We start from the raw sequence: 24,070 nt of genomic DNA, 5'->3' as shown, positions 1-24,070 counted from the left end.
TAATTATACTGTTTTTTGTTTTTTTTTCTTTTTAAATATGTATACAGTATTTTGTTTACTTTAATGTATCGTCTTTGTTATTTTATGTACGATGGCGGAGACAGGCATGACAATTGCAACCACCATATAATATATATGTAATATATGGTTTGTCATCTTTCCTGATAAATCCTGTTCAGGGTCACGGGGTGCTGGCCTAAGGCGGACTACACCATGAACTGGTCGCCAGCCAGTCGCAGGGCGCACATAAAGACAAACAGATAGCTGTTACAGTCTTAGTTTGAAGCATAAGAAATAGGGTAGGTGGTGATTTTTGACTACCGTAACCATAGCGAACCATAAGAAGATGTCAAGTTGTTTTCAGCTGGCCAATGGATATCCAAACATAATGATTTACTTCAAATTAAAAGGTAATACTAAAATTCCGTGCAGTTGCGCATTGACTTCACTCGGCGCTTATTTTATTTTGAAATGTACAGCCGGAACTTTTGAGTTTTGAAAGAAAGTTTAACTTGGACGCCTGCGAAACTCCCGACGTTATCGCAACCCAAGAAACTTCGCTAAGTTTACTTTCCAGTGTGTCACAGAACAGATATTTATCTTTGAAAGTTATCGGGCGGTGGATCAGAGGACGGAAAGAGATTTGAGTTGGCCTTGGCAGATTGACAAACTGTACAATGCATATGCTAGCGTCAAATGGAGCCGTAATGGACCATGAGTCGGAGTCGGAGTCGGAGTCGGTGAAAATTAAAGCGCATTACTGCGGGTAAGTGTCAAGCAAAAACCAATGGGTAAAAATTAATACAGTCCATTGAGAGCGGTCCAGTGACAACGGGGAAACACCTGTTGTACAGAGACTAATGGCAGGCCGTGTGTGGAGCTTCTGTCAACAAGTGTTATGTGAATTGGAGAAACAGTAATACTGTACCGCTTCTATTGTTTTCTGCTTTGTTTGACTTCAACCTTTTGCCATGTCACAGGCAAATGTACTTTGTTTAGTTCTAACCGGGGGTGCCACTGCTTTTGCTCCTAACAATAAACTCAGGAACGACTGTACTGTATTTATTGTAATCAAATTCAATCAAAGACAATTATCATACATACCTTAGTAGGTAGTTTTTGGCCACCTTTGTGCGGCGTCTTTCCAATCACATGCTGACTTTATTTAAAAAAAAAAAAAAAGTAATAAAATAAATGTTGCAAGACATGAATAGCAGGAATGCATGTGGATAATTTAAGATGGAAAGACACACCCTCATTTGTTTACGGGATGCCATGTGCATTTGACAACAGAGCTCAGACAAAAGAAGTACCAATTCATGTGCCAGGAACTATCAAGCTACAGGCAGGGGCGTAGCCAGGGCCAGGGGTCACCTCGGTGATCACTCCCCTTGTGCATCGTGAATAATCGGCAAAATATTTTCCAGTCAAACTTCGATCAACCCCCTCGTCCTCTCCACCACCAATCTAGAATCCAGCCCTCCAAATCTCACGTGATCAAATATGAGCTAACAAAAAATTAATATTTTTACACCAAAAAAATACTTGGCCCTTCCCCGACCAAGGAGGACAAACGGCAGACTATTTTATGTTTCATAAAGTTATCCTTTAGATTATCATGTGGTCTGAGGTATGTTAAGAGTGAATTGGTCCCGATAATGGCTGTTTGAAACGGGTCCAGGCCGACAAGCTTAAATATTCAACGTGTTTGATATCCATCCATCCATCCATTTTCTACCGCTTATCCGGTGTTTGATATTTACAACCAAAAATATTCATGTGTGTGGTGAATGATGACTATTCCCAAATCGTGACTCTGTGAATTGTGATGTGAAACGTATTTCGTACCAGTGGGTTCACCAGAAGAAGAAGAAGAATCATATTTTATTGTCATGAACATGCATGCATGCTCACGAAATTTGTTCTCTGCATTTGACCCATCACAATGAACACCTACACAGACGACACTCAAGTATTTCCTAAAGCGAGTCTTAATTGACATCACCATTCTGCAACACTCCCGCCTCTGGGCCCTTCGGCAACACTCAGAAAACATTGATGGAATATATCCCGTAGTGTCTCTTCTTCCTCTTTTTTGTTTGATCATGTGAGCTCTGCCTTGGAGGATTGGATTCTAGTTCGTTGGTGTAACAGAATCTTTGAGCGGTGTTTGGTGTTGAGATTATTGGAGCACACCACAAACAGTATGACCGAAACTGTCAAATGCCTGATTATTATTATTATTATGATTTTTTTTATCTTCATGTGCGCACTCAGTGGCAGATATAAAGAGAATATTTTAAGACTTAAAAAATCCTTAAGCGGGTACCAGACCTAAATGTTATACCCATTCAATAATTACAATTACAAATCCTGATGCGCTCAGTCAACACCTAGGTCGGCCGATCCATGGACTCCGTCATGGTAACGCATACTTAACAAACATCTGGTTTATGGGAGGAGTCTCACGATTGTCGGTGGAGATCTGGTTGTGTGTGTAGTTTGCTGTGGTGGTCATCTTGAGTACACCACACATGATAAGAGCAGTAAGCATACACATGCTGATTTAGTTTTTTTCCTCATCATGTGTAGGGTCTCTCCATTAACATAATGAAAATGGTTCAGATGTTAAAAATCAGTAGGCCTATGTGTGTACCCCCTTTACAGTTGTCGTCATTGTTGGAGCTACAGTGCAGCTCCACTTAGATCAGTATTTGTTAAACTTTTTCAGGGAACGGATCTCTTGCTCGACCCCACCCGCCCCAACCCAAAAAAGCAGAGCAATACAAAGAGTGCAGCCTTTTAAATGTTACTCACCCACTTTTTGCAGGACACTGTTGGCATTTTATTGTAAAGAATGGTGCTGCCTGTGTTGAAACGGCAACAAAGAAACATTGGAAAGTGTTCTAGCTTTGGAATGTGGCCCCAAAAGTAATTTCCACCCTTTTTATACCATTTCTAATGTTTAGGGTCACAGCTGAGCTGGAGCCTATATCCCCATTGACTTAAGTTGAGGACTTTTCACTTGTCTATTACAAGGCACATACAGTATAGAGGTGCATCTCAATAAATAGAATAAGATGTAAAAGGACATTTATTTTAGTAGGTCACTTAAAAAGTGAAACAACCGTATTTTCGCGACCATAAGGCGCAATTAAAAGTCGTACATTTTCTCCAAAATGGACGGGGCGCCTTATAATGGGGCACGCCTTATGTGTGCACCAAGTTCCAAAATCTGTAAATGTTGTTGTGTGACTTTAATGAGCGCTCCGCTTGACTGACTGGGAGCATTTCCTGCCAACACGCTGCTTATATAGAGGAAGGCAGACGTGACTGAGGAAAGTATGCGGCCGTAAAGGGGAAAGGGTGCGCGTGACAGAGAAGGCTAAAGACACGCCCCCAGTAGGTATATAGTTCCGGTATGTGCATCGGTTTGGCTCAGGACCCCCGAAAATGTCACATCCGAGGAGACACGCTTACGAAGCACTGTTTAAACTGCAAGCTATTAGTTACGCGGAGGAATATGGGAATCGAGCAGCCGCAGCAGCGAGAGAATTCAAGATCAACGAATCCATGGTTCGCAAGTGGAGGAAGTAGGAAAATGAGCTTCGCCAAGTCAAGAAGATGAAGATGATTTTCCGCGGAAAAATAAAGAAAAACAAAACGCGGAAACAAGGTGAGGTGGCCTGAGTTGGAAGACCAACTCGAGCAATGGATTAATGAGCAAAGAACAGTCGGGAGAAGCGTCTCTACAGTCACGAGTGTACGCATGCGTGTTTACGTGTGTGTGTGTGTGTGTGTGTGTGTGTGTGTGTGTGTGTGTGTGCATTTAGAGACATGTTGATCACAGACCTGGCTGCCACTTTAACTTTCGAGGAGCTTTGTGAGGAGGTGAGAACGATGTGCAGCCTTACCAGACAGCAGCCCATCACACTCAAGTGGATTGATGATGAAGGTATGCCTCAAGAGTGTCCAAGTTTTGCGATATTTTCTTTAGAGTAAGTGCATTGCCATTAAAGTTAGTGTCACTAAATTGTGAAAAAATAATGCCAGTCATTTCATAATGGAGTGCACACACTGGCAACAAATATTATTTCAAGCAATTTATCTACAGTATATACACATTTCTGCAACTGTTTCAATTCCCTGTGATGGGATGTGTTGGCTATAGTCTGTCTTTTGCAGCACCAGTTTTCATTAATTCCTTTCAAGTCAAGTACGTTGAAAAAACAACATACGAGTTAAATACAAACTAATGTTTGCATCATCAGTTAAATCGGAGTTCCACTCTACAATGATTTGCAAATCGTTTTCAACCTATGTTCAATGGAATACACTACAAAGACAAGATATTTCATGTTCACACTGCTAAACCTTTTTTTCTCAAATATTCACTCATTCTGAATTTTATGCCTGCAACATGTTTCAAAAAAACATGGACAGGGGCATGTTTACCACTGTGTTACATCAGCTTTCCTTTTTACAACACTCAATAAGCATTTGAGAACAAAAGTCACTAATTGTTGAAGCTTTGTCGGTAGAATTCTTTCCCATTCTAGCTTGCTGTACAACTTCTGATGCAGTTACTGCTTGTGAAGAACTGAACAACCTTTGGGGATGACTGACCTTTTTCCAATGAACCTGTTCACCTGTGGAATATTCCAAACTGGTGTTATTGGAGTATAATTAGGGAATATTTGCAAAAAAACAATAACGTTCATCAGTTTGAACATTAAATATCTTGTCTTTGTGGTGTAATCAATTGAATATAGGTTGAAAAGGATTTGCAAATCATTGTTTTGTTTTTATGTTTTGCACAACGTCCCAACTTCATGGAATTGGGGTTTGTACAAGGATCTGAAAACATAAATGTTAGATGTTGTTCCATGGCAACAGGATGCATGGCAACATGTTCTCTAGGGTACCACTTTTGTAGGTATGAGCATTTCATGCTATACATTCACATTATGCACGCTGAAAAAACACATATTTGCCCCATATTAGCACAGCAATTATTTTTACACATTTATTTCATTTCAAAATGTTCCACTTTGTCAAAAAAAATTACTGAAAAAATTAAAAGAAACACTTCTACAGTGGAATTGTTAAAAGTGATCACATTTCTAAAAATAGCCTCTCTAAACCAAAAAACCCTTGATGGAAACGAATTTGAACTTGTGGTTAACTAAAATACAGGCCTGCTCCCAGCCATAGTTAGCCCAGGCTGTGCAGGGGCCCAGAGTGTCATTTAAGATCAGAATTTGACAAATCAAAACTGTTCAACTGCTGTCCTTCAAGAACACACCAGACTACTTTTGGTATACAAATTTTAACAGGAATTTTCCAATAAAAAGTATGAGAGCTATGATAATAACAAAGTACGGAGATAGAAGAAAAGATATCTCCAATAGTTTCTAAAAGGAATTTTGATGATTCCAAATGCTAGACCACTGAAAATGAACTGTCTAACCTTGAAGCCCAGCAAGATTCGATGTGATTCTAATTCACTTTGTGTGTGAATGTTTGCAGGAGACCCTTGTACCATCTCATCTCCGCTGGAGCTGGAGGAGGCATTTCGTATTTACAATCGAAGCCAAAGATCTGGACTGCTGTTGCATGGTAAGTTAACTCCAAATTTAGTTGATTCTAGCCTGTGCAAAATAACAGATCCCACAACAATTAAGTCAAATCTAGCTTATGAAAGTCAGTAATATAGTGTATGTATTCAACTATCCACCACTGTTTTTCTGACATCCAGCCAGTAGTTACCTTGTTTTTCATTTGCTTTTTCTTTAGTATGAGCATTATGTCCATCCAGATTTTCCCCATTGTTTAAACTTGAAGGGGAAGTAAAATACTTAGTTTCTCACTCACTGTGATTTTCTACACAGTCTTCCCAAGTATTCCGGAGCAGCCTGGAATGCCATGCCCTGGAGAGGACAGTGAGTTGAACAGTTATCTTTTCATAGCTGAGCTTGTTCACGGAAATGTGGCGTATACAAACATACAGTATAATGTATACAGCTGTGATTTGCTCAAGGGCATGAATATCAGATGAATTTGGGGCTTTTGATTAATTATTTTAAAGGTTCTTTTCCCAGGGTTGCATGATTATACAACATACTTTAAATCAATGACTATTTTTTCAAACTGTATGCACGCGCCGACGCGGAGTTGATGTCTTTTGCGGAGCCGATCAATGACGTCATTGATCGGATCGGCAAAATATGACATTAAAGCCGATCAGCATAAAATGCTAAATATCGGCCGATACCGATCAGCCCGATCAAATCGGTGTAATGTCGACTTATAAGTGACAGCAGCAGTAACAGCATTGTTATTGTGGATGCTGTTATGTTACACACTACACCTCAGCCACATCATGGAGGCTGAATTCTGTCATGGCATCACTTTCCCTGGCATACTGAAAGAGTGGATAGTACTGCTGCCTCACAGCACGAATGTCCATTGCAAGGATTGTTTTAACACCTGACTTCTGGGCCAGCCTTCTTGTTTTCCTCATGCCTTTGTGAGTTTTCTCCAGGTGCTCCGGTTTCCTCCCTACAACCAAAAATTGTATAGTCAACTTCCAGTCAGTTTCTTGATCAAGGTACTGACACAAGCTCTGGATTTGGCTTCTCTTGGATGGTTAAAGGAGGCACAGAGGCCGACTGGTTAACACATCTGCCTCACAGTTCTGAGGACCCGGGTTCAAATCAGGCCTTGCCTGTGTGGCGTTTGCATGTTCTCCCCGTGCTGCGTGGGTTTTCTCTGGGTACTCTGGTTTCCGCCCAAAGATAGCTGGGATAGGCTCCAGCACGCCCCCGACTCTAGTGAGGATAAGCGGTATGGAAAATAAATGAATGAATGAACAAATGGATGGGTAAAATGCAGCGAGCAAACTTCACTGTGCTTTGTACAGTACATATAACCAATAGAAAGTAACTTTACCTTTCAAAAGCACATGCATCTAAGGAGCCATGTAGAGGTTATTTGTAGGTAGGGTAGGCAGGTAGGTAGGTCATCTACAGTGGGTACGGAACGTTTTCAGACCCCGTTAAATTTATCACTCTGTTATATTGCAGCCATTTGTTAAAATCATTTAAGTTCATTTTTCTCTCATTAATGTACACACAGCACCCAATATTGACAGAAAAAAAACATAATTGGTGAAATTGTTGCTGATTTATTAAGAAAGAAAAAATGAACTATCACACAGCCATAATTATTCAGACCCTTTGCTGTGACACTCACATATTTAACGCCGGTGTTCTGTTTGATTATACTGATTGGACTTGATTAGGAAAGCCACACTCATGTCTATATTAGACCTTACAGCTCACAATGCATGTCAGAGCAAATGAGAATCATGAGGTCAAAGGAACTGCCTGAAGAGCTCAGAAACAGAATTGTGGCAAGGCACAGATCTGGCCAAGGTTACAAAAAAAAATCTGCTGCACTTAAGGTTCCTAAGACCACAGTGGCCTCCATAATCCTGATGTGGAAGATGTTTGGGACAATCAGAACCTTTCCAAGAGTTGGCCGTCCGGCCAAACTGAGCAATCGGGGGAGAAGAGCCTTGGTGAGAGAGGTAAAGAAGAACCCAAAGATCACTGTGGCTGAGCTCCAGAGATGCAGTCGGGAGATGGAAGAAAGTTCTAGAAAGTCAAACATCATTGCAGCCCTCCACCAGTGGCCCGATGGAAGCCTCTCCTCAGTGCAAGACACAAGAAAACCCCCATAGAGTTTGCTAAAAAACACCTGAAGGACTCCACGATAATGAGAAATAGTATTGTCTGGTCTGATGAGACCAAGATAGAAATTGTTGGCCTTAATTATAAGTGGCATGTGTGGAGTAAACCAGGCACTCCTCATCACCTGTCCAATACAGTCCCAACAGTGAAGCATGGTGGTGGCAGCAACATGCTATGGGGGTGTTTTTCAGCTGCAGGGACAGGGAGACTGGTCGCAATCGTAGAAAAGATGAATGCGACCAGGTACAGGGATAGCCTGGACAAAATCCTTCTCCAGAGTGCTCAGAACCTCAGACTGGGCCGAAGGTTCACCTTCAAAAAAGACAATGACCGTAAGCACACAGCTAAAATACCGAAGGAGTGGCTTCAGAACAACTCCGTGATTGTTTTTGAATGGCCCAGCCAGAGCCCTGTCCCAATTGAGCATCTCTGGAAAGACCTGAAAATGGCTGCTCACCAACATTCACCATCCAACCTGACAGAACTAGAGAGGATCTGCAAAAAGACTCATGGCTGTATTAGCTCAACAGGGTGCTTCTACTAAATACTGACCAAAGGGTCAGAATACTAATGGCTGTGTTATATTTCAGTTTTTCTTTTTTAATAAATCTGCAAAAATTTCAACAATTCCATTTTTTTTTGTCAATATGGGGTGCTCTGTGTACATTAATGTGAAGAAAAAAAAAACTTTAATTATTTTAGCAAATGGCTGCAATATAAAAAAGTGAAAAATTTAAGGGGGTCTGAATATTTCCGTACCCACTGTAAATAAGGCCCAAAGATTTGTTTAGAATACCTGCCGCAACGGTCAGTAACTTCACCTATAGTGGTCAAAATATTTTGCTTTGAACTGTGATACAGATGTGTAGATAGGCTATTGTTGCTGTTGCTGTTTAAGTGCCACAACCCAGCGACTATAAAATAAGTAAAAAAAAGAAAAAATTCAAATCCCTTGCTTGTATTTATTGACTGGTGTTTGTGTCTGTCTCGGGCTTTCTCTGCCTCTCTCGTGTACGTTCATGTTGTTGCTGCTGCTGTACTCTCTCTGTCCAATTGCTGTGACAGCATGTTTCACTTTTAGTGTGTGCGCGTACTCGTGTGTGCTTGTCTGTCTGTCTGACAGCCTCTGTCTCTGTGAGCCATGTGCTCTTGGCCCGAGGCACAACATAATTTGACAGTGAGCCAACTGTGACTGTCCAATCGCATGTTTATTTAGACAAACTTGTCATACCATGTGTATGATAAGGTTTATGTTTTCAATCTATATGTCTCGATTTCCAGCCTAAATTTCTGTTTTAGAGGTGCAAATCTTTATAGATGGGCAAGAATGACAATTAACTGAGACTTTTTGTTTTCTTGAATTTGTGCTTTGCAAGGTGTATTTCACTCATGAGGAATACAGGAATGATGATGTTCTTTTTGCTGATGGAAAAAATGTACCGTTATGATTTTCAAAAAATATTTTAGAAATATCGTTTATCATCTCTTAACACCATACCATTGTCTCAATGCAGTTTTTTGTCTGAAATATCTTTTGATTTATCCACAAAATCCTTATTCTACATACTAAATAGATTTTATTTAGACATGATTTATCCAAGGCAGTGATTTTCAAACCTTTTACACCAAGATAACCAATAACATAAAAAACATACTGGGCTCTCCAAGTACCACCATCATGACAAATATTAAAATACAGTTGCATAGTAGAGCACACCAAATGTTAATCAAAAACGAAGTAGAGGATTTATTCCAAAAAAAATATGTGTAATAACAGTTTTGCAGCCTGAACAGTCTGCGGAATAATTTATTGCAGGAAGTACAGTACTGTATTAAAAGTATGTTTTATATTACCCCCAACAGCTCCGAACACCAATTCTAACTATATTGCAACGTTTGGTGTTAAATTCCAAATTATTTTGGACTAAAATTAGCTAATTATTTTTAGGGGGGGGGGGGCTGAGGGGATAAGCAGGAGGGTGGGAAGGGGCTGCCCCCTTTTCTCTGTGGTCTTTCAGCTGGTCGGGCCCAGCCCGGCAGGAGTCTAACCTCTTTCTTCACACATTCAGCACATTTTTATTACTCACACTGGACATATTTTTCACATTGGACACATTCACATTTAATTCAGGTTCCACTGGGGGGACTCATTCGTGTAAAGGAAATAATGAATGGGGCCATGTATAGTGAGATTTTAAGTGAAAATCTCCCTCCATCACCAAGGGCATTGAAGATGAAATGTGGCTGGGTCTTTCAGCATGACAGTGATCCAAAACACACACACCAGGCAATGAAGGAGTGGCTTCGGAAGAAGCATTTCAAGGTCCTGCAGTGGCAAAGCCAGTCTCCAGATCTGAACCCCATAGAAAATCTTTGGAGGGAGTTGAAAGTCTTTGTTGCCCAGCGACAGCCCCAAAACATCAGTGCTCTAGAGGAGATCTGCATGGAGGAATGGGCCAAAATACCAGCAACAGCGTGTGAAAACATTTGACCTCTGTCATTGCCAACAAAGGGTATACAACAAAGTATTGAGACTTTTGTTATTGACCAAATACTTATTTTCCACCATCATTTTCTAATAAATTCTTTAAAAATCAGACAATGTGTTTTTCTGGATTTTTTTTTTCTTGTTTCGTCTCTCATAGGTGAGGTATACCTATAATGGAAAATTACAGGCCTCTCTCATCTTTTTAAGTGGGAGAACTTGCACAATTGGTGGCTGACTAAATACTTTTTTGACCCACTGTATCTGGTCGCCCCCTTCTCTGCCCTGCCGGTCCTCCAGTTTTAATGCAGCATACACCCGTCACTGGGGGGAGGACAGTGTCAGGCTGGGGAGGACACGTGGCTAGGTGTTCTGGGACTCTGGCCTACTCTCTGGCTTGCCATGCCTTTGCCCCGTGGATTTTTAATGCACCACATACATTCACGCATCATTTGGGGAGCTGGTTGGACTGGGTGAGGGTGACGATTGCGGGTGAACTTTGCCCCGTGACTGTATTGCCCCAGCCCTGCCAGTCTCCCCAAATTTAATGCACGACACCCCACCACACACGATCACAGTACAGAGATAATGGTTTCCAGTCGGGGACCTGGTAACCATAGTAATAGGATAGGTGGTGGGTATTCACATTTCTCTTGGCTTGACTCCTGGAGCCCACCCCACTTCGGTTGTCAGGCCGCAGGGGGGGTGGGTGGTGTCCCTCTGGCTGGGTCCCCCATGGGATGGGCTCGCTGACTTGGCCCCCCTTGCGGGTGGAGAGGGCCACGCCACCCTTCCTCAATGTGCCGGCTCAGCAATTCCGTACACCAGTTGACTAACATGCATGTGATATGGTTTTCATTCACTAATAAATTCCACAGACACACTATAGGCTTTAATTGCTTTTGCTGGGAACACGAATAATAACACAGTTTATATTAAGACATCAACTCACAAGTTCTTATAGGTGTTGAGACACTATAAAAGCATCCCACCACACCACTCATCAGTAGAACTGCCTTGCTCATTTCCCACAACCTGTCCTGTCCTTTTCTGTCCTCTCTCATCTTGTCCTATTAGCTAGTTGTTGCATGTCCTCACCTCTGTATACAGTACATTGTGTATTTTTCTTTAATTTGAAGAAGGCAGTTTATTTTTGGATGGAGTTGACAGGTAAACACATCCTCTTCAGTATCATCTCTAATGGATTGCCCACCCCAACTACCCTTCTACAACATATAATGCCCATTGATTAATTGCGACCACGTTCATCCCTAAATCTTAACTCATTCACTGCCAGCCCTCCCAGTTAACATGGATATTTGACTTCTAAAGCCGTCAATGGCAGTGATTAATGTTGGTGGCCTGAGGATTCCCTGCCTTGCATCAGATTCTATGGCAAAGCCCCCACCGTAATACCACTAGCCACTCTCATCCATCCCCCCTCCTCCTCTTTGCTCTTCCTCCTCCCCATGGCTATGCCTTTGCACACCAACCCTCCCTCTCTCTCTTTTTCTCTGTTTTTCTGTCTCACTCACATTCTCTCTCTGTCGTTCTCTCTCTCTGTCTGTCTCTTTCTCTCTCCCTCAGCTGTGTGGCACCGCTGTCTCTCTGGGGAGGAGCTTATAATGCTGCAGCATCGCACAAGACAAGCTGCTGAGAGACATAGCGTACAAGAGAAAATCTGGGAGCGCGATAGGCGGAAGCAGAATACCTTATAGATACCAGCTCTTAATGTGCAAGGCAGGCATTTTTTAAATTCTATTTTTGGCCATGGTGAAAAATGGGAACATTTCAGCAAGGCCAAGAGCTGGCAATTAAGCTGCTTTGAAAACTGCCAGCTGTGAGGTTCGAGCAAACGGCAATAAGCAAAGAAGAATAAGAGGGAGGCAAGGAGGAAATCATTTACAAAACCTGCGAGAAAGAGGGAGGGCTTGGCAGAGAGAGGGACAGGAGGGGATGTGGATGTAGCAGTGTATCGTCGCCAGTTCACCTCTCATACATACACACACATACACGCTCACACACACACACACACAAACACAAACATACACAAATACTTATCCTGCATAATGTGCTGAAAGAGGTGGTGGGAAAGGAAGAAGACAAACCGGTGAGCAATCTGTATGTATATTCCATCAACCCGTCCCTCATCCCTCAATGTAGGAATCATTGCATCACTCCATCTATGTTTCCCAACAAAAGCAAGAGACAATGAATTTGAATGAGTGAATCATCACCTAGATCTTTGCTTGTCTGTGCGCATGCACGGGTGATCTCTCTGCATCCATCTTTTGCATGTGTGCTAGATTCAACCATTGGCCATGTCACGCATTGCAGGCGGGAGTCATGTGCAAGCAACATGCTAGTTCTGTTAGCATTGCTGATGCCTGTTTTTGTTTGCCTTCTGTCACTGTTCTTTTTTTACAGGGCTGCTTATTTTATCTTTAACACTCAGAGATCACACCTGATGACTAGTGTGACATTGTATTGGTGTGTCTTTGCATGCAGGGATTGTATTGGTACGGTTCTGGTTCTGGTTTCAATTGTTGTCTCTTCGATTCTTGGTATTTGATATATGGCCATGATGCAGGTTGTTTATGCATGTAGTGAAGGGAAAGAGGTTTTACCATCAAACCAATTTTGAATTTCTTAAAGACCTGTGCACTTAGCAGGGTCAGAACCTCTTTTACATTGTGCTTACAGCAGTTGTAAGGCAAGTGAATGCTTGTTGTATTGCAACAGTGTATAGCGTGAAAATGGTCGATAATGCCCCGGAAAATGGTTATGGGAGCTTTGAACCACAAAGCACAAAAAGCCAGACAAAAAGAAAATTTGTCCTGTCGCTTCTCAGTGCTACAATTCTTCTGGTGACAGTATGTTGAGTTTTCCTCACTACACAGTTGGTCTGATACTTAAAAAATGCTTAAAAAATATTTGTAGTTCAATTAAAAACCTTTCTATTTTATTGTGACATTGGTTTACCTGGCTGAGTAATTTGCCTTTAACATTACACAATGATGAACTCACAGAGAATAATCACTTGATCCAAGGCGTTTTAAAAAAAAAATTCTTCTATTTGCTTTCAAGTCTGTGCCAAAGAATATATTTCCTCCCGTTGGTTTGTTTCTTGCTTACTTATTGCAACTCTTCACTTTGAAGGGCACCAGTGACCAGCTCGTAAGAAGCAAGCTAGTTAACGTATATGGTGTTGACAATGTCAGTTGTTAGAAATCACTGACCACAGAAAGGTTATATGTTTTTAAAATAGAGCTTCTGACTGTATATTCCCCTATTTCAACAGGTTGGTTGATGGTGGTGGTGGTTGACTTTCATTTGTTTTTACCTGTTGCATTCCACTATCATACACATTGTGGTGCTGATTTTAATTTTGGTTTAAAGATGAGCTAGAGCAGGGGTGTCAAACTCATTTTTATCGCGGGCCACATCAGAGTTATGCTTTCCCTCAGAGGGCTGTTATGACTGCGAAACCATATAAATGTATACATAATCGTCTCATATTGTTACAAATAGACAACAAATGGATAACTAGTTTTGAAATCAGAGGCTAACACATTTATTGTTGTACTGTTCAATTTGTTGAAAAGAGGGATTGGTAACAAAATAGGGTTGCCATATCTCTTCTCAACATTATCAACGCAGATGATTTGTTTTCACGGGCCTCATAAAATGATTTGTCTGGCCGGATCTGGCCCCTGGGCCTTGAGTTTGAAACTTGTGAGCTAGAGCTTTAATATGACACTATTGAGGGCATTGCATTGAGGACATATTGGGCTGTTTTGCTCTGTAGTTTGCCAGTTCATTCCTCATCGATGTATGAGCTTGTTTAGGTCGGTCATGTGTCTGTATTTAGTTTCCTTTAATACAGCTTTGCTTATGTACAAATCCCAGTTGCGATTAAGTTGGGAGTTTCAATGAAGTTGCAATGTTGTGTAAAACGTAAATAAAAACAGATTTAGGCCTGTCACGATAGTTACTATATCAACTTATCTTTCGATAAATAAAATCAACACGATAGTTTTTCTGGACTCAATAAATTGTCATTGTGACCCGGCGTGCGGAACACATTGTGAGCCGACAGAGTTGGTTGGACGGCTGTTTCATTTGACGCTAGTGGGCTCAATAGTTTTTCTGGGCTTGATAAATTGTCGTTGTGAGCCGGCGTGCGGATCACACTGTGAGCCGACAGAGTTCGACGCCTGTTTCATTAGCCGCTAGTGGGCTCATGGAATACCGGCGGGCCGGTACACTCTTGCCAGTATTCTAGTATGGTATACTGCGTCCAATACGCTACACTCCACAGCCTTGCTCAATGTGAAGCGTGTAGATTCACACAACAGACGAGACACTTAAGAGAAAGTTAACTGTTTGTTTTGTTTGCTAGCCGGCAAGCTAACGGGCTAGCGTGTTAAGGAGCTAAAACTTTCGCTCCACCGCGGCGATGTAGTTTAAAATATCAACACTTCACTTTGAGTTGTTGTGTGTGTTAGTCCCCAATTAACACGTGAACGTTAACTTTTTTTTAGGCATAACGTCAGTGGCACACGTTAAGTCAGCCAGTAGTTGACTACAGCCAGGGTCAACGTATATTTGATTGACAGGTGAAGGATTCGTCTTCAGCGGACCAACCACACAGTAGCCGGCCGGGTTTACATGGAAACTTTTTTGTCATTCCAATTGAATGCTTTATTTAAAAAAAAAACAAAAAAAAAACGTATAACTTATAAGTAGTTAAAAACAAGATCTCCGTAGCATACAAACTCCATCGGGAGCTGCCATATTTACACCGTCCGTAAATGTTGTGACCTCACATTTACGTCGAGATGAAGCATGCGCAGACAGAGCTTTTACCAGCTTTGATCCAAATAGGGAAAATTTACTTCTGACTGGTTTGGCAAAAGGAATAAACCAACCCTGTGAAACTGAATGAAATTCCATCCGGATTCGGCCTGTTTATTTTGATTAAGGTTTTTTTTTTTGAGCATGTTCATTCGGTTTGGGCTTCGAAACAGACTATAATATGAAAGAAGGCTCCATGTAAACCAGGCTAGTCTTGCAGCTCTTTATTTTTATTTCAGACCTAGGGGTATCCATATCACAGAGTAAAGAAAACAATAGAGAAACAAGAAAAGAAAAGAATAACAACAATAATAACACAATACTGATGTAAAAGCAAAAAATGAAAAAATTTAAAAAAATGGTAAGGCCGTGCCTTATTTTTCATTATTTCAGAGGCATTAAAAAAACTTTTATCGTGATAGTTTTGTGGAAAATATATTGTCTTTACATTTTTTTTTTATCGTGACAGGCCTACACAGAATAGAGTCATTTGCAACTCTTTTTCAACCTACATTCAATTGAATATACTACAAAGATAAGAATTTTAATGTTCAAACTGATACATTTTGTAAATATTCACTTATTTTAATTTTGATGCTTGCAACACATTCCAATAAAGCTGGGACAGGGCATGTTTACCACTGTTTTTTTTTTTTTTTTTTCACCTTTCGTTTTAACAACACTCAAAAAGCATTTGGGAACTGAGGACAATTGTTTAATTGTTGAAGCTAAGTAGGTGGAATTATTTCCTATTCTTGCTTGATGTGTAACTTCAGTTGCTCAACAGTCCGGGGTCTCCATTGTCGTATTTTGTGCTTCATGACTCCACACATTTTCAATGAGAAACAGGTCTGGCATTGTCTTGCTGAAATAAGGAGTGACCTCCCTGAAAAAGACATTGCTTGGATGGCAGCATGTTGCCCCAAAACCTGTGTATACCTTTCAGCATTAATTGTGCCTTCACAGATGTGGAAGTTACCCATGCCATTGACACTAAAACACCCCCATACCATAACAGATGCTCACGTGGCCATATCCTTTAGACCAGAGTTCCCCAACCTTCTTTGCACCGTGGACCAGTTAGGAGGTGTGTATGTATATGTGTATGTATATGTATAGGCTTTACACGATCAGGATTTTTGGGGCCGATAACCGATCAGTGAGTTTACAAAAATGATCACCGATCCGATCACAAGATGGAGGAAATGTCTATTTAAATGACCTGTTCATTTACTGTATATACTTAATTGCTCAAAAAATTATATTTATAATCAATAATGTATCTTTGTTCCTCTATTTATGCCAGTGAGGCCTAGTGACAGACAGAACAAATGAATGGTCTTCTATTAGATGGCAGGAAGTAAATACAGTAATTAATGTATCCACTTTTTGTGACATTTTTCTTTGTTGGTGTGCCGTGAGATTTTTCAATTGTAAAATATGTTCCTTGCCTCCATAAGGTTGGAAATCACTGCTCTAGTCTGATTGTGTATCCTAAGCAGTCATTCAAACCAACATTACAGTGTGACAGAAATAATGGGTGATATATACATACACACACACATACACGCTTGCCTCGCTTCTGTTTCCTCCTTCGCCGTTCGTGGTGCGTCCACTGTGGGCGCAATGCAGGAGTGGGGTTCGAAGCTCCTCAATGAGAGTAGACTTTCAACTCCATAAAAGTAGTTCTGCCTGTGTCGAGCAGCAACCTACGACTGTATCTGTATCAGAGTGGACTTGGTAAGTGAGTTAATTGTTGCGATAAACCCGTATTTTAAGTAGGACTCCTGATATAGTGTTTCGTTCGCGAACGTTCCGTTCAAAAGAACAAATCTTTTCAGTAAATGTAATGAACTGAATTAATTTATGAAATGATTTCGTTCGTTGAGCTCTTCCGCCGTTAGCCAGCCCGCTCGGACCGTAAACAGAAGCGTTCGAGCTGGCTTGGACCGGAAACAGAAGCGTTCTGTGCAGTCTCGATGTGTCAATTGAGATGCGCAGCTGGTGCGGCGGAGAAGATCCGGTAAATTTTCAAAATAAAACACATTGACACGTGAATTGCAATACAACAGAAATTGTATAAATAGGTCATTCTTTCTTTGCGGCCCGGTAACAAATGCCTCACGGCCCGGTACCGGACTGGTGGTTTCGGACGACTGCTTTACACCATAATTGTCAAACTCATTTTTGTCGCGGGCCTCATTGTTGGTACGGTTTTCGTCAGAGGGCCGTTATGACCATGAACCCATATAAATGTTTAATTGCCTGATCATTGTATTATATATGCACAACAAAATGATGGATAACTAGTTCTCAAATCAGAAGTCAAGAATAATATTTTTTTTCAACTATTGTTCAAGCCACAGTAAAAAAGGGTTTGTTAAGAAAATAAATGCTTGCAATATCTCATTATTTATTATATATTACGATGTGAAATTTTGGTACAGATTTCAGCAAGATGTGGCTCTGTGACGACTGGTTAGCACTTCTGCCTCACAGTTCTGAGTACCGGGGTTAAAATCTGGCCTTGCCTGTGTGGATTTTGCATGTTCTTCCCGTGCCTGCGTGGGTTTTCTCCGGGTACTCCGGTTTCCTCCCACATTCCAAAAAAACATGCACTGTCGGTTGATTGACAAACTCTAAATTGCCCGTAGGTGTGAATGTGAGTGCGAATGGTTGTTTGTTTACAGTATATGTGCCCTGCGATTGGCTGGCGACCAGTTCAGGTGTACCCCGCCTGTCGCCCGAAGATAGCTGTGATAGGCTCCAGCATCCCCGCGACCCTAGTGAGGATCAGCGGTATGGAAAATTAAATGGAAATTTTAGTAAGAATCATGGAAGTTGACGCAGATGATTTGCCTTTGCCGGCCACATAAAATGATGTGGCGGCCGGTGGCCCCCAGGCTGCGAGTTTGACATGCCAGCTATTTGGTTTTATTATATCCATTTGATACTCTTCATCTGAGAGCTGTTGCTTGAGGATTAATATATATTTTTAACACTATTTGATTTTGTATCTTATTACATTATTAATTGGTGTCTTTTGTGTTAATGTTTACATGTTTGACTCTGTAGCATGTATTTTGAGTAACTACTGTATCATTTAATCATGTGTAGCTACACTATTGATGTACTAGGTGCTGTACTATTATCTGTACTGTTGATTATATGTGAACCCTAGGAAGATTAGCAGACTACTATGGCATAAGCTGTTGGGGATGTCTGCAACGGCTGCTGCTTGAGACAGTCGTTGATATTTTTACCAAAATACTTTGCCTAAAACGCCATAAATAGGCAGTCAGAATCCAAAGTCGCCTATGAGCTTGATTTGCTGAAATTGCAATCATCCAGTGATTTTGAGTTCGTAGCTACGGCGGTTGCTGCCAAGCTAACTATGTTAGCAACCTTTTAAGCAACAAACAATGGCAGGGTGCGCTGGAGCCATTTTATTTTCCAGGTCACATTGAGCGCAAGAGCATCGTCAGATTTACTTCAAACGTCACAGAAAACAAGAATAATAATATCGAATCACGTTCATATAGTTTTCTATTGTTTGCAAATCCTATAAATGTGTGATCTTCAACGCCAAAAACACTTTTTGCCATCAGATTTGCGCTGTAACAACCACAGGGAACATTTTCATCTTTGTCAAAATGTCAAATAAACACTAACTTAATGTAGATAACGTTAGTGAAATCTCACCCCATAAGAATCTGAAAAGTATTCCTGTAGCCCTCCGTTATTGCCTTCGATCAAATAAGAGATTCGTCTGCGTTCTTTTCATCGTTGTCGGTCGTCAGTAACTTTCACTTATTATACTCAGAATTGTGCTGACACAACCGTGAGTTCTTCGTCAAGGCGTCTTCATTCAATTGACAACAAACAGAGCTTCCAAAATTAGCAGTAACAGTTACTAGTACTTAAAATGCACAAGCTTTGCATAAGTACCCAAGTTGCTCCTTTGAAACTGGTACATGTGTAACGCGAGCGAGCCAGGCTTTGTGGATGTATGTTAATAAACCTCCCACTCCAATTCTTGAAGAGGGTACTGGTTGCTGAGCTGGAAGAAAAGCGCAGAAAAGTGTTACTGGTTACACCTGATTGGCCGAGTGTCTTATGCCCACACCACCAACATTGAGTCATGTTTTGTTCAGACAAATAAGACGCTGCTCATGGAATTACGTGCACACATTTGGCTGATGCAGTTGTGCGGGCCAATGTCATACTGACTTTAAACTGATCCTGCGAGCGGAAGAAAATTGCTGCACGGGCCACTTCGAGAGCATGACATGTCTGCTTTACACAGTGATGCTGATTTTTAACTCATTTAATGCCAGCCGTTTTTCCGAAATTGGGAGAGCCGGATGCCACCCATTTTTGACAATTTCGACTTATTTTTGAAGGCCTACAGAAAATTGTGTTCTATAGCTATAAAATCATGGAAAACACTAAAGAAAGATTTAACCCTTTTCTTTCATCAGGAAAAAAAGTACATTCTACCTTTTACTGTTCTTTAGTAAACAGCAGTTGAACATAGGTGCCTTTTTTGAAAATACCCATTTACAAGAAAAAAAACAGAAAATAGCTTTTTGTGAAACGATGCATTTCAAGCAGAACTTTCACTTATAACTCTAAAAGGATGAAACGTATGATTTTTTGGGGGGGTGAATTAAACACATGGCTTAGCTTTAGAAGAGTTGATTCGGCGTAAAGGGGATTTTGATGTCCTTCCACTCGCTTGAGTCACGGCACATCCCTCTAACACCAGCTGAACCAACATGGTGTGGCCTTTTACTTTATGGAGTATTGTGTCGGTGGTATGAAAACGCATTTATCAAAGTGCAGAATGAATTCTCGCAAAGGCTACTGGTGTGGAGGCACTGAATGCCAGGCTAAGTTTGAAATCAGTCAGCTCACTGATCAGATTTGGTGCTTTGACAGTAAAGGACGTGCCTATATGCAAATGTTTTTCTTACTTTAATTTTATTTTCAATGAATTATTTCTTGTATTTTGTTTTGATTCTATTTTATCTTTATCTGACAGTTATTCAAAGTTAATTAGACGAATGCTATTATAGAGTAAGATTGGCATGAAAAGGCTACACTGCAGGGACCTGTGGCAGGGCACAACTAATTTGGAGGGGCACAATAACTCATTTGAGGGGGCATGGCCCATGCATGCATCCCCCATGACACCAACACAGTAAAATACAATTTATTAATTTTTACATTTTGTATTTTTTTTTTTAAACCTGTCCTGTTCAGCTGCATGGCTTTGCAGAATGGTGGATCTGTATGCCTTTTGTACTGGACCAATTTTGCTGTGGAACAGGGAAGTTTGAAATACTCCCTCTGCTTATTTTTCATTTTAAAAAAAATTATTCTGATTTTTATTGAAAATGCAGCTGGACTGAAAAGGGTTTTAGGGCACAGACAGAGTGGACAAGGGGAATAGGGGTGCGAACCACAACAGAACAATAGTGAGACTGTCTGGCTGTTAGGTAGCAGTGCCTGGCAGCCCTGCAACCCCCCCACCCTCTGCTCACTGACCTCTCCAGATTTTAATGCACCACACCACTCGGCGGGGGGGGGGGGGGGGGGGTCACTGATACATGGGCTAGGGCCACTGACTGCCAGTCGGGGATCTGTCAGTCATGGTGACAGGGGGGAGGTGGGTTCTCACTTAATTGCATGGCGGTGCTCCTGAGGCCGGCCCCCCCTGGGCTGGATGACTGCTTGATGTTGGGGCTTCCCTCTCATGACCCGAAGCTGCTCCCTGGGTCCCCACCTTATTGTTCCCTTGTCAGGTGCCCCTATCCGCCCTCCTTTCCAACAAACAAGGGACACTCTCCCGCCCTCGGGTTGGACGGGGACCGGCTACATCGCGGGCCCTACGTGTTGGGGGGGTGGGGGTCAGCGTCTGACTCTCCTGGGGTGGTGACACATGTGGGGTGGGCCGGGGGGGCATTGGGTCCCTGCGACCCCCACTAGGTCGTGTTGGGGGGGTGGGGGTCAGCGTCTGGCTCTCCTAGGGTGGTGGGACATGTGGGGTGGGCCGGGGGGGGGGGGTGGCATTGGGTCCCTGCGACCCCCACTGGGTGGCCAGTTGTCGGGGCGCCTCGGTGGGGCCGGCGGACCTCCCTGGGTCCCTCGGTGTGGGACGTGTCCCATCCACCGGGCTGCTCTCGGCCGATCCCGCCGTTCGATTGATTGGGTCCCAAAATAAGGATGGGGATATAGTTATGGAGTCGTTCATATCGAGAAAATCTTTCCATTCATTCCTTATAAATATATCGAACTCTGGATCTTTCAGTAGAGAAGTATTAAAGTGCCAGGTTGGAGAAGGTATCATGTTTGATTCAAGTTTGAGACAGAGAGAAATTGGAGCAGGATTGCTAATTATTATTGGATGTATTTTGGAAGTGGTGTTTTGAGCAATTGAGTTGTTTATAAGAAAGTAGTCAATTCTAGTCAATTTTATTTTGACTTGCCAAACTGAATCAATACTGTATGCATCAAACCAACATTCTTGGATCTTGTGCTGTCCACCAATTTTACTTTGTGATAAGCAGATAATTATTAAATAAAGGCAACAATTCAGAGATGATAAGTCTTTGGTTACCAAATGTACCCAGACGCTTTGAGATAAATGTTCATTGAAATTAAAAGAAGATTGAATATCGATAAATTTTTGTTCTATACTCCTTATCCTTGTTGGGTCAAGGGTAACTTCAGCCTATCATATTTGACAGGTGAGGGGCAGGTTTACCACTGAACTGGTCGCCAGTCAATTGCAGGGCACATAGTATAGTGGGTCACCAATGGGCACCGTGTAGCCCGCAGGCTTTTCTAAAAATAAAATTGCGCCACTTAACACTGTGCTGCATTAGTTTTTTTGTTTTGTTTGCTCTTATTTTTAATTTGGTGTCAATTTGTAAATATACAATAATTAACAACAACAAAACAGTAGAGTTTAAAGGTTGTATTGTTGCGAGTTACCAAACCGTAACGTTCTTGGAGTAAACCTAACAGGCACAACAACTTTGAGATGATTTAACCCCCCACAAACATGGCAGACAAAAGAACAAAAACATAATTTTCACAGTGAATGGGAGGATGAGTTATTTTTTAACAGTGTGAAAAAAATCCTGTGTGTGTCTTAATTGTGGTGCAACTGTGGTGACGAGAGACATTTCAGAATGTGCCACACAAGCCATGCTAATTACCCGGGGCGACTGTGGCTCAGTAGGTAGAGCAAAGTGACCAAAGGGTCACTGGTTCAAATCCCGGATACGATGTCCTCATGTCAAAGTGTCCTTGGGCAAGACACTGAACCATAATTTGCTCCCAGTGGACCTGGCAGCGCCTTGCATGGCACCAGTTGCCCATTGGTGTATGAATGTGTGTGTGAGTGGGTGAATGTGAGGCTTTGCAAAGCCCTTTGGGCACTGTGATGCTGTACATAAAGCCCTATATAAGTGAAGTTCATTTACCATTTACCCACTGGGCAGCGCACTATGAGCTGAAAAAGTCAATGAGTTGAAGGCAGCTTCGTGCAAACAGCAGTCATTTTTCACAAGACCAGTGAAAAACAACCAAAAAATAACCGTAGCTGCATTTAGAGCTACACACTTCTTGTTGAAGAAAAAGAAGGCATTTTTGGACAAATATGGAACCGATGTAATCTCCACTCTCTCCGAATTCCAATTGGTTGCAAATACAATGGTTAGAGGAGTGTCGGCTATGTCTGGGAACTTGGCCATAAGCTGGACTGGGATGTGGCGAAGTGCAGTTGGTTTAGCATCCAGTGTGATGAGTCCGTGGACAGCAGCAGTAGAGCGCAGCTAATGGTGTTTATCTGGATGGTGTTTGATGATTTCCCTTTTGACTCTACGGCCCTTAAAGACAACTATGAAGGGATTTGGCATCTATAACGCAGTGAAGGAATTTTTTGCAGAGAAAAAGGTAAAAACTGGTATTAGTGATTACAGTCGGGGCTCTTGCTAACATTGGCCAACATACAGGAATCATTGCTCACTATAAAGGTTACGTACAGTTCCCAAAGTTTCTGCCTGACTACTCCATTATTTGCCACCAGGCGTTAAGTGCAAAAGTGATTATCTTTGAACACGTGATGATGACCTTTTTTGTTTTGTTTTGTTTTGTTTAATATTTCCCCCACTTTTGAAAGAAATCCAAAGGATCATTGCCCACCAACACCTTGCTGTTGGTGGGCAATGAGTGGACACTTGCCCTCACATTCTTAACAGACATTACTGTGAAACTGAACCATTTGAACTGAGTTGCAAGGCAAAAGTAAGACTGTTTCTGATAAGATGTGCTCTACATGCATTTAAAGCTCAGATGAACATTTTCTCTGTGAATTTACAGAGAACAAAGGTGCTTCACGTCTGTGCAAATGGTGCTGAAAGACAATGCTTATGCATCTAAGACTTTTGACAAAGTTGTAGAAAAGTAAACAGACTTGGGCAAGAGTTCAAGAACAGCTTTTATGATCTTTGTCAGCTTGAGGCTCGTGTGTCGTTCATTTCCAACCTTTTCATGAACGTGGATACAACATACATTGCTGAGCAACTACTGTAAGTGCAATGTTCAGCTTGGATGCTGGACAAGTGGAGATGGAAATTGTAACATTGCAAAACGAGCTGAACCTCAAAGCCTATCAGGCTGCACCAAACCTTAGGTGTCTTGTTGGCACAGAGAAGTACAGTGGTGTACTGTATGTACAGTACATCAGATATGAAGCTCGCCAGCTTGTTTGGATCAACCTATCTGTGTGAATCTGATTTTTCAGACACAAAGTTAATCAAAAACACACTGAACATGCCTCACTGATTTGTCTCTTTTGGTAGTTGGATATATCGTTTGATTGTTCTCAGTGACAGCAAGGCAGTGCCATGGCAAAATTAAATTCAAATATTTAAAAAATGGTTAAAATGCTTCAGATTTGGTA

General features: G+C 41.6%; 1 protein-coding gene across 3 annotated transcripts in view; it reads left to right on the top strand.

Annotated features, from left to right (window-relative positions):
- prkcz (protein kinase C, zeta) overlaps positions 1-24,070 on the top strand; it is a 121,443-nt gene that overhangs the window by 1,340 nt on the left and 96,033 nt on the right. The window contains exons 1-4 of one of the 3 annotated variants that reach the window (XM_061687494.1): positions 74-766; positions 3,834-3,955; positions 5,530-5,619; positions 5,892-5,942. In XM_061687494.1, coding sequence (XP_061543478.1) covers positions 678-766; positions 3,834-3,955; positions 5,530-5,619; positions 5,892-5,942 — 352 coding nt within the window. In that variant the 5' untranslated portion in view covers positions 74-677. Of the gene's footprint in view, positions 1-73; positions 3,677-3,833; positions 3,956-5,529; positions 5,620-5,891; positions 5,943-24,070 lie in introns of those variants that run through there. The other 2 variants (XM_061687503.1, XM_061687511.1) reach the window with 2 other exon arrangements.

Source organism: Phycodurus eques, chromosome 1 (genome assembly GCF_024500275.1).
Source record: "Phycodurus eques isolate BA_2022a chromosome 1, UOR_Pequ_1.1, whole genome shotgun sequence".
In the NCBI taxonomy this organism is placed as follows: domain Eukaryota; kingdom Metazoa; phylum Chordata; class Actinopteri; order Syngnathiformes; family Syngnathidae; genus Phycodurus; species Phycodurus eques.
The sequence above is the reverse complement of the archived record's forward strand: the minus strand, read 5'-3'. Positions and strand labels throughout refer to the sequence as shown.